Source organism: Prosopis cineraria, unplaced genomic scaffold, assembly GCF_029017545.1.
Source record: "Prosopis cineraria cultivar Desert tree isolate PC_DT_omini unplaced genomic scaffold, ASM2901754v1 PC1522, whole genome shotgun sequence".
Taxonomy (NCBI): domain Eukaryota; kingdom Viridiplantae; phylum Streptophyta; class Magnoliopsida; order Fabales; family Fabaceae; genus Prosopis; species Prosopis cineraria.
The window spans coordinates 19,176-30,611 of NW_026556847.1; the positions used below are offsets into that span (position 1 = coordinate 19,176).

The window sequence follows — 11,436 nt, forward strand, 5'->3', positions numbered from 1 at the left end:
TTATCTTTACAACGATACTTTTTCATTAATCCCCTTAGTAGATAAATCGCCTCTATAGTTGATCTACCTGGCATAAAACTAAATTGATTCTCAGAAATACTTGTCTCCAATCTCAACCTGTGCCAAGACCTTAAGTCAATGGGTGCAAAATAATTTAATAAAAAATTAATATTTTTTTAAAATAATAATTATGTTAGGGTTAAAATTATAATAATATAAATAGTTTTATCATCATTTTTTATTTTAAAAAAATTATCTTGAGCAGATTGATATAATCTTTTATTATAAATATGCTCTTTATATGTTATCTAAATCATTAAAATATTATCTATCTAATGAGTTTTTAAGCTTAAATATTTTTTATTTAATTCCAAGGGTGTAAAATATTAAGAGTAAGAGGTGCAAGGTTGTAGATTTTATATGCCCCACTTATAGTCTTTTTTCCCAAAGGATGCACCTCCTTAAACCAGTGCGGCTTTGCCACTATTTAAAACTTTAATGTAATAGATAAAACAGTTAATGCAGTCCATTAATCTCTAACACGCTCACTTAAATAAAATTTTATTTATAATGTGGGGAATATTATAGTCGTTAGAGGCTTCGAGTAGCTGTTTATGATTGTTTCATTTCGCATGTGTATGAGCAAATTAAACAAAAACACTTTTTTCCACAAATGTTTCAGGTTTATCCTCGCGTGAATGAAAGGCGCAAAAAGGCTCTAAGAATGTTAAGCTTGATAGACTCTAGAATTTCCGTGTTTTGAGAAGATAGAAGCACAAACTTTTTTAAAAGACTAAAACACGCGTGGAGGCTATATGGATCACACAAGAAATAGATACAAGATGATGAATGATTGAAACTTGCACGTGTAGGATCCACAACTTGTGAGTAAGGCTGAACAAAAGAATAATAGGATAGGACTTCAGCTCAATTTAAAATTTAATTTTTTTTATAAAAATTATTGAATTAGGTAACTCATAATCTTATCAGTACAATCCAAAGTTGAATAAAATTAAACTTAGTTCATAGAATGAGAATACTAGTCTTAATAGTTCAACACCTTTCTTTTTTTCTTTTTTTCTTTCTCATTTTTCCTCCATGACAGATAACAATTCATTTTAACATAATAAGTTTAATTAAAATAATAAAAATACTTATAATCATATAAAATTTATAAAAAAATATTAAAAGTTAATCATAATAAATTTATAATAATATCTAAAAATAAAAAAAATACTTCAATTACAACTCATAACAACAATTAACAAACTTCAATATGTCTAAACTATATTGTAACTACAAGTTAATAACAAACTTCGACCAACTAATACAAAACCATCTCCCACAGCATTAATTTTACTTGATATGTCTATAAGAAATTAGAGAATAAAGTGAGACACTCATTCAACAATCAGGTCTTAGGCTTCACATTTAACTATTTTAAAAATAATTAAAACAATTATAATTACATTTAAATAATTTTTTAACTTTGAGCCATGCTTAACACTACACACCGAAATCCGCGTGCTCCAAGTGCACCTAACCAAGCTCCTATTTGCCACTCTAAAATTCACGTGTTTCATACCTAGACCTCGTGTGTTTGAGTAGGCCAAAAACAACATATTATCTAAAGCTTTAAAACTTATGTCTTTTCTTACGAAACTCATGTGTTTGAGAATCACAAAATAAAATATATTCTATAAATCTCAAACTCATGAGTTAGTCTCTAAAATTTACAAGTTTGAGTTTCATAAAGGTATTTTATCTAAAATTTGCAAGATGAGGTTGAAACATGCAATGCATAAAGATATTTTCTAAGTTCGAAACTATAAGTATGCATATGTGCACTTAAGTAAAGCCGAAAAAATGAGTTGAACTTATGGGTTGGCCCATTTAACACGCAAAATTTCAAGAGTTGAATTGAACAAATTAGCTTATTTTTTAAAACAGGATGAGCTAACCCAACTTGCAAAACTAGCTAGCTAAAACGGGCTAAGCCGGAAGCTAAACAAGTTAGCTCGCAAGCTAGCATGATTTTTTAAAAATAATCTTTTATTTTTAATCACATTATATATTTTTATAAATCTACAACAATAAAAATATTTTTTAACTATATAATTTATAATTTCAAAATATGTTCTTTATATTTGAAATATAATATGAATCTTTTTTACAATTTGCAAATAAATTTTTTATTATAGGTTGTAAATCGATGATTTATTAATTTTTATATAAATATTTTGAATATATATTATTTATTAATCTCATAAAAACTATTTATTAAAATCATAAATATGAATTTATTGAAAAAAAAAATACGAGTTTATATTCAAATTTTCTTTTCCAGTGAGAAAGATAATACACTAAGGCGAGAAGATAATTAATAGTAAAAATATAACCAAATAAATTTGCTTGGTTGAATTTTATATTTATTTTATTTATTTACACGTTTTTTAATTGCTAATTTTCCTTAATGTGTGAAATAAATAAATAAATATATATATATTATATAAATTTTAAATTGTAAAAAAAATTTGGTACATTTTTGTGGGTTAGCCTGCAGGCTTGCCAACCCGCAAAAAAAATGAGTTATATTAAATTTTTTAGCTTGTTTTATTTAGCAAGTTGGCCAATCCAACTGACAAAAATTGCCAGCCAGCGCATCACCCATTTGCTCGGTGCTATGTCTTAGGCTTATCTCTCAAACATATTTTGCTAATGTATGCAAATGCAAGCTCTTATATTTAAACAAGTTTTTAACAATAAGAACTATGAGAAAATGAAAAAAAAAATCCTATAAGACTAGAACTTTCCTTGTTCTTGCCTATTTATAATCTTGAGTTGGTTTTGTCATGGTTAATGTTATAACCTGCTCAAAACAAAACCTCTTTTCGAATTCTATTATCATCAAAACAAAGTATTCAACAACAAGCATATGTTAAAGGTAAAAAAAAAAAGGGATGGGTTAAGATTGAAAGCAAAAATAGAAGATTGGAAGTGACAAGCTTACCTTAATTGTTGAAAAACAAGAATGATATGTGAGAGGAGTAACAATAATAACAAAGACACTGATGATGAAAATGTGAAAAAAAATAAAGGATTGGAGTAGATAGAATTGCAAGTATTAAGGTTCATAGAGAATTTAAAATTATAAAGAAGTCATAATAAAACATTGATCAAATACAAATCTAAAAAATTTAATATACTAAAATGAAGGATTTAATTCAAATCAAAATTCTCACGTATCCAAATGCACTCTGGAAGAAAGTTTTACCTTTTTACCTTTTATTTTTAATCATGCTTAGTCAATTTCCCAGCATATTTTTATCATGTTAATAAAGGGATAAATAGTGTTGCAGTGAAATTAATTCCATAAGTTGGTTCATAATTTTTAAGTGTATTTTTAAAATTATAAGAATTAATATTGCATATTGATCAAATTAAAAGCAGTAAGAAGATTGAAATATTACTATAGAGATAAAAGTCATGTTTTCTTTACGTAAAATTGTATTATATTTATATTTATATATCAATTTCTACCTTTTTGTGATAATTGTGGGCAGTAGACTATGCTGACAGTAGAAAATATCTCCCAGATATTGAGGACAAATAATAAATCTCTCTTAACTAAATTGCTCCATACCAAAGAGTTGGGATTCGAACTCTTCTTAGTTTTTATCTTACTTCTTAACTAGATTTTGACCCTTACGATGGACGATAATATTTTGTTTTTACTTGTTTATAATTATTGTAAAAATTTATTTGACATATTTTTTTTGAATATTTGTAAGGATTTTTTTATCATTTGAAGGGTAAGCACAAAATAAAAAAATAAAAATTTTAAAATAATTAATTTTTTTGTACTTGTGATATGTTACTTTATGCAGATTTAAATTTAAATAAAAAATTATTCTATGTTAAATTTTTTTAACTCAAATATATTAAAAAGATGAAATACTTTTAAATTTTAGTTATACAAATTTTGTTATTTCATGTGAGTTAATATTTGAAATATTAAATATTATCCATCAAATTATACGCATATTTTTTATAATTTATATAAATTAAGTTTGTAATTTCATTGCAGTAAAACATTCTATTTTATGATTTATCATTTAAATTTATATTTTATAATACAATTAAATATCTTATACATATACTAAATACATGCAATAAATGATAAGCATAGTTCTCACCTTTACTGAAAATATTAAGTCTTATATTATTTTTTATTCTGGGTCTCACACCTATTTTTTATGGGTCCCACATAAGATTTTAATTTACAATAATTATTTTAAAAAAACGGTTATTGTTCATGTAACTATAGATAAACAGTAACCACATGCACTTTACATATATAGATTTTTGAAAATTTTTTTTAATCTGAGAAAGAGATAAAGTTAGATTAATTAATACTTTTTTTTTAAATTCTACCCCTCATCTATTATTATTATTTGAATTCCTAAACAACAATTTATTACAATCATCAACTATAAAAAGGGGTAAAATTATTTTTTTTACAATTTTAAGGTTATAACAAACATTCTTAATGATAGTGAAATTTATTAACTAAATTTTATATTAAGTACTGGATTGGTATTAGTTTCTTTTTTTTTTATATCAACTCTTACTTCTACTCCTATATGCATAGTTATAAATAGGGCTGCACACCAGCAGAGTCTCTGCCAAATACTTGGCTCAAAATATAAACGGGCTATACTTTATATCCTCCTATATAACTTTACTCATAAGATGTCCAAGCATTTTGGATTGAGAAGAATGTTCTAAGCTATCTTGTCCAAGCGATGGTTAAAAAAGAAAAAAAATCTATTGGTAAAATTAATTATTAATTAATATAAAAAGAGGATTAGGGAAAAAAAAAAACACAATGAGACTCAAATGTAACAAAAAGAGGAGCATCTAGGAAAAAAAATTGATTTTCTCAAAATTCACAAAAAGAAGAGCATCTAAAAAATACAAAAGACAATTATAAATTAATTAGTCTGCAATAAAGCTAAAAAGAAAGAAAGAAACTTGCTTGTAAAATAAAAGAAAGAAAGAAAAAAATCATGAAGATTTAAATGTAATAAAAATGTCATTATGGACTTTAGTAAGGGTAGCTTATATATGTAATTTTTTAATAAATCACAATTTCAATGAAAGGAATCAAGGATTATTTGGATTTTTTTTAGAAACCCTCCCCATCTTATTGACTAAATGCACATTTCAATATTAATATTTGATATATATACAGTAAATAATAATAAAATTATAAATACATATATAAATACTGTTCGGCAAGGCAAATTGGGCAGGGCAGCACTAGAATACTAGCCTGGCCCGACATTCCTAATTCCTTTCTGGCTGGGCTGGGCTGGGCGAGGCGAACATTGACTTTCTCACAACAGAACGCCACGTAGCTGATCTGACATGATCTGGTCTTTAAGAAAATAAAATAAAATATAACAATAATAAATGTAACATGGCATTCGGTCCCGTTAGGCCTTTAACAAATTCCGAAAAATTGGATAGCCAAATGCGTGTCATAAAACGTTATCGTTTACCGATCCTTTTGTCATTTTAAATTAAATTAAAAAAAAAAAAAATACTCCGACTCGGTGCTTGATTAGTATTTGGGGCTAGTTTCTTGGAAGTGGAAGTTGGCAGCACACGAGCGGAGAGCGAAGAGTTTCATTGACGAGGAGCCAGAAGATTCGATAAAGCCAAGCGATGGGGGCATCCAATTCGACGGTACAAAACGTTTCGACGGAACAACGGGATGTGGAAAACGAAGCCGCTTCCACGGGTGCTCTTCCTATGCTTCGGAGAGCTTTCTCCAAGGTTGCTAATCCCGAAACAAATGCCGTTCCCCGTGAAAATTTACAGGTACTGAAAAACATTACTAAACTCTCGATTTTATGTATTATTATTCATTTTGGAAGTACGGATTTACCCAATTCTGATGAAAGAAAGTCACTGTAACTGATCATTAAAATGTTAAGTCTTGGTTTCTTAGAAGACAGTTAAATCAAGCTGGCATTCCCAACAGATGAAGGAAAACAAAAACTTGAGAGCACCTTTGCTTGCGATATCATGGGAAGATCTTAGTGATTGAATACTCCATAAAATGCTGAGGATAATTACTCATTACTCTTCGATTTGCAAGTATGCGTAGAAGACATGAGGTCTGCTTTTTGTTGCATTCACTTATGGTTTTATCGGTGGGGGAATTATACTTTGGCCTAATGCATTTTAAGCTTTTAATCTTAGCCACCTGTAAACTCAATTTCTACGTGGTTTAACATCGTGAGTTACTCGTGATCGAATTGAATTTTAGTTTAATTGGATATCATGTAGAAAGATGAAGAATAATAAATGTTCAAAACTTTCGTGACTGTCCAAAATCCAAGAGAAAAGGCTTTGAGGTCACTTGCTATTTTTCTTTCATAAAGCCCTAATATGTTCACCGCAATTCTTATATTCATTTTGTTTTATCTTCTTCTCTCTGATTTCTAACATGTGAACATATTGATTTCAGCAATGCTTTAGTTTAGCTTACAAAGGTCAAAGTGATGCCAGCAACATTCCCAAGTTGTTCCCGGTACTGTTAGATCACTTGGGCCCATCCATAGTTGATCAATTTTTTACGCCTGCGAAAGGGCAAATAACTTGGGTTGAATTTGTGAGAGGTTATAATAATTGCTGTGCAAGGATGTCTGCGTCTGTGTCACTGAATATGCTTCTCAGAGTATTGCGTTTAACAATAGGAAGAGCCAATATGCCTATCAATTTGGAGATTGAATTTGACGATGCTGATTGGAAGATAAATGGGTTCCTTATTCCCAGTGATGTAATTTTGCTTCTCCTCATGTGTTGGTCTATGTCATGGGACTGTGGAAGTTTGAAACAATCCGAATGCAAAGTAAGTCATAGCCCACCAGATTTGAATCATCTGGTACTATCAGCCATTACATCATGTGCGAAAGTTGACAGTGGCTTGAATGTGTGGGATAGTGATTTCTCAAGCTCGGAAGTTCAAATTCCTGCAGGAAAGTTTGTTACATGGGTTTTGAGCACAGTACCTTGCCTCTCAGATTGTTTAAATCAGTTTTTTCATGCAAGACTGCAAAATCAAGCCACTGCAGGGGTAATTCCTGCATTCAAGTTGAACTATTTGCCATCTTTATTTTTGTGACACCTGGTCAACATAATTTCCATGCATGCCAAGGATTAAACACTTTATGTACATGTTTAGCTACCTAGTAGTCTGTGCTTGTTATAAATCGATTCAAAACTGCCTGCCCTGATTGCTAATTAGTTGAAATTAGATTTAAATTAATGCATGCCACTAATTCATGTCAGCCCTATTTTTCGTGTCTTCTACCTTGCCTTCTTGTTGACCTTCTTGAGTGAGATGCAACTGCTTCCTTACATCCTTTTCAAGAATACAGTAACTCAATTGGTCATATTTGTATTTTTTGTTTCCATTAAAAATAGGTTTTCCTCTGTCAAATTGAGATGTTAAGTTTGGGTCATTATATAAGTTGGTGGTTAAACAGCTACCTTGAAGTTGTTTTATTCTGTCATTGAGTTTATTATTGTAGCATTTGATAATATTCAAATAATTGAAATGTTTTTCTCTAAAATCATAGAAGAATGTCAATCACTGTGGTTAGCTCTTTACATTTTTCTTAGGCTGCTGCTGCTAGGGAAATAGGGAATGATAATTGTCTTGAAGACCTTTCGCCCTTAACATTTACGCTATAGTATATGGTATAGCATCACTTGTGGAGCACTTTCAACTAAGTTTATGTCAAAGCATTAATTGGTTGAAACATTTGCTATGAACTATTGCATGAACTGTAACAATATGCTTTGCCTGCTGTTACACTCATTGAGTTAACCCTCTTTTCCAAACCGTTTTAGATTCAATAATATAGTCTCTGCTTTTGACATGGTTATTATAGGACAAAAAAATCTATTGCCTCTGGCTATAAGGTGTCTTTAGATGGAATAATTTCCTGATCAATGGCAGGATGAATCGGTGCCCTCTAATTCCTCAGTTGGGGATGTTTCATTGACAACAGAATGTGATAATAACATTTTAACCCGCGGAAGGGCATGGGCAATTGGTCTTACACAAAGAAGTACAATAAATGAGGAGATCTCAGGAGTGTGTTTTTCAAGAAGTGAAGATGGAATGGATGAAAGACTACTTTATAGGTTTGTATCTCTGAATCTTAAACATGGCTTGATCCCTCACTTATGCATTAACAATATAGGACGCCTGCTGTAATGAACAAATTCTTGGTCAGTGCTTGGCATTGCTAAACTTGGGTATGAGTACCTCATTTCGTGCTACTGATTCACAACATTGTGCTTCTCCGCTTTGTGTCTGATTTTGTTACCTATAGACTCTTATGCTTTGTTTGGAATGGAAAGAAAATAGGGAGGAGAGAAAATAGTGGAAAAAGACATTTTTCAACTATGTTTTCCCCTAATTTCTCTTTCGAGGAGGGAAAACTTTATGCAGAGGAGAGGAAAATGTCTTTTTCTTTTACTTTTCTCTCCTTTCTATTTTCTTCCCATTCCAAATAGAAGGTTAGTCTTGCACTCTTGTAAGCTTTTTTCTACTGAGACTTGCATTTGGAAAAAAAGATATGCTTTGACATCGAATATATAATATGTTATAGGTCATCTGCTCATGGGAAAGGCCTAAACAGATTTTGGTCTCATGTTGAAGGTTACAAAGGTCCATTGCTAATTTTGGTTGCAGCAAGTTCAGGACAATCCCATGAAGGAAGCTCCATTGTTAGGAAATGGGTTATAGGTGCACTTACAAATCAGGGTTTTGAAAATAAGGATCTGTTCTATGGAAGCTCAGGATGTTTATATGCTATAAGTCCAGTTTTCCATGTATTCCCACCTTCTGGTTGGTAGTAGAGGCTGAAAGTGGCTCTTTTATTTTCCTGTTTATTGGGGAGTGGGATTTCTGGGTTGGGGTTATTTGTTTTTTTCTTTTGACTACTTTTTTGGCCACTATCCAACATTTGTTTGTTATTGACAGGTAAGGAAAAGAATTTTGTTTATAGTCACTTGCACCCTTCTGGTAGAGCATACGAGCCTCATCCAAAACCTGTGGGAATTGCATTTGGAGGAACTATAGGAAATGAGCGAATATTTATCGATGAAGATTTTGCGAGAGTGACTGTTCGTCATCATGCTATTGACAAAACTTACCAGCCTGGTCCTCTCCTTCCAGACCAGGTATAATTCTTTGTCTGAGAGGACTAAAGTGTTGATGTTGAGCTTGTAACTGAACAGTAATTAAATATATTGATCAGAAGTTGCTTATCATGCATGTTGTCTCATATGGTAACATGTCTTGTTAAATATACTTTAATTTTCTAGATCAATGGTTCTTTCTCTTTCGAATCTGGGGGTTTTTGTGTACCAGATTGTTCCGATGTATAGTTGATTCTTTTGAATGAAATCATTTTTTTTTCACTTAAAAAAAAAAAATACCGTAATCCGTATGGTAAAATTTCTAAAAAGAAGGTGATGGTGAAAGATTTTAAGAGTTATTGGAAGTTAGAACAACGTGGACCGAGATTGCTAAAGCACTATGGCTATTGTCCTACTGAGCAACAGCTAACTTTACTTGTCTAGTGACTCTAGCTTCCTGAGCTGTTATTTGTCGACTTATTATATGTTCCATTTTCAGGGTTTTCTGGCTGTCGAAGGCTTGGTTTCAGAAGTTGAAGTTTGGGGACTTGGAGGGCATGCGGCAAAGAAGGTGCAAGATTCCTATAAGAAGAGAGAAGAACTTTTCACTGAGCAAAGACGAAAAGTAACATAGCTGATCCAACTTTTGTTTTTTTCAATTAAGATATGATGAATAAATAGAAAGCAGGAAAATTATGTTATGATGCGCTTTTGCAGGTTGACTTGAAGACATTTGCGAGCTGGGACGATTCACCTGAGAAAATGATGATGGACATGATGTCTGATCCGAACGCTGTTCGAAGGGAAGACCGGTAAGCTGGACCCTATGATTTCTTTTAGCAAGAGCTAAACTGAATGATCACACGTTAACCTATGATAGCTCGTTGTTTGGAAATGTGATCCACAGATTTCTCTACAGTTTTGAGAAATTTTGTTGGCGTGATATATAATACGCACGTATACGTGTATGTATAATGTAATTTTGTTACCATTTTCTTTACAAGCACGAAAGCACGATATGCTAATGAAAACTGTAAAGCCTGGTCGCCTGTGCATTTTCACCAGAGCCATGTGTATTTTTTCAAACAAATAAAACTATGGATATATGTAAGCGTTCTTAAATTTTAAATTTAGAGGCATGTTATGATAACTCACCTGATTCGCATAATTTTTTTACGAACAAAAATGTGGATCATCATATCTCTGGTCAAAGTCAAATCAATCCTCATGAGTTTTCCTGCACTGTGGAGGAGGTTCTCTCATGATAATCTCCCAGCGGTCATATTATGAGGTTCTTTTGCCAACCAATTTGCAGTCATTTACATTTCTACTGACATAGTTATAGATTATCTTTCAATCATGCATGATTAAACCCCTGATCTCTTCAAAGGGTTTTAAAACTCGGTGACTCTTGATATAAAGATTGGATGGGTTATGTGGAGGATGATCATAATTTCCTACAGTGAAGGATGCCACTTTTCAATAATAGTTGCCTTTCTAAGCATTCATTCTAAATAAACGTGCTGGTTTGTTTTCAATAGGGGTATTCACTCAACGAAATCAGGATAGGGGTATTCACTCAACGAAATCAGGATAGTCTTATCTTAGTCCTTTCTTGAAAAATAAATGGGATTGAATTTTTTGTTTTATATCTTGTCTTGAAGGTCATCATGTCTTGTTTGAAATTGGGAAAGGATTGAGGGATTTCAGTAAAGCATATAAAACGTAAAGGAGAGACCTGAATTATAATATTTATCAAATTACATAATGTGTTAAGTCTAAAAATTAAAACAAACAAGTACATAAATTCAATAGTTAATTTTCTAGCAATTAAAAATTTAAAATAAAAGAACACAATCATAACTTAATACATACAATCACAAATAATTTTGCTACAAATACAAACAAAAAAAATTATTAAGTTGAATGATTTAAATATAAACTAAAAAAATAAATAAAAATTTTTTAAATTTAGATGATTCAAATTTCATTAAATAAGTAATAAAAATATCTGTCATTAATTAATAAATTTTATCTCACTAATTTTTTTATAATTAAAATTTTTTATGCGTTCAATCATTGTCATGTCACTTCTCATGTCATCTTATAGGTACACACCACACATCATTTGCCATGTTGTTGTCACGTCAATAATCACTTTAATTCTCTTTAAATGTGAAACGTTATCTTTCAAATTCAAAATCTTTCTCT

The 11,436-nt window shown here is 30.8% G+C and overlaps 1 protein-coding gene across 4 annotated transcripts; it reads left to right on the plus strand.

Moving 5' to 3' along the window:
* The first annotated feature begins 5,630 nt into the window (after nucleotides 1–5,630).
* LOC129300296 (uncharacterized) lies at nucleotides 5,631–10,358 on the plus strand. 4 transcript variants are annotated; one of them, XM_054938861.1, is made up of 8 exons: nucleotides 5,747–5,886; nucleotides 6,017–6,185; nucleotides 6,539–7,147; nucleotides 8,036–8,223; nucleotides 8,694–8,932; nucleotides 9,068–9,267; nucleotides 9,725–9,850; nucleotides 9,943–10,358. In XM_054938861.1, the coding sequence occupies exons 2-8, from the start codon at nucleotides 6,168–6,170 to the stop codon at nucleotides 10,039–10,041; spliced, it is 1,479 nt and encodes a 492-aa protein (XP_054794836.1). In that variant the 5' UTR covers nucleotides 5,747–5,886; nucleotides 6,017–6,167; the 3' UTR covers nucleotides 10,042–10,358. The 4 variants fall into 4 exon arrangements, with proteins under 4 accessions (XP_054794835.1, XP_054794836.1, XP_054794838.1 ...); XM_054938863.1 differs by having other exon boundaries at nucleotides 5,756–5,886; nucleotides 6,020–6,185; XM_054938862.1 differs by having other exon boundaries at nucleotides 5,771–5,886; nucleotides 6,003–6,185.
* Nucleotides 10,359–11,436: the final 1,078 nt, after the last annotated feature.

Coding starts and splice junctions, on each gene's coding strand:
- LOC129300296 (XM_054938860.1), top strand. CDS start 5,731: ATGGGGGCATCCAATTCGACGGTACAAAACGTTTCGACGGAACAACGG. Junction 8,933..9,067: donor CCATGTATTCCCACCTTCTG/GTTGGTAGTAGA, acceptor TGTTATTGACAG/GTAAGGAAAAGAATTTTGTT. Junction 9,851..9,942: donor TCACTGAGCAAAGACGAAAA/GTAACATAGCTG, acceptor GCGCTTTTGCAG/GTTGACTTGAAGACATTTGC.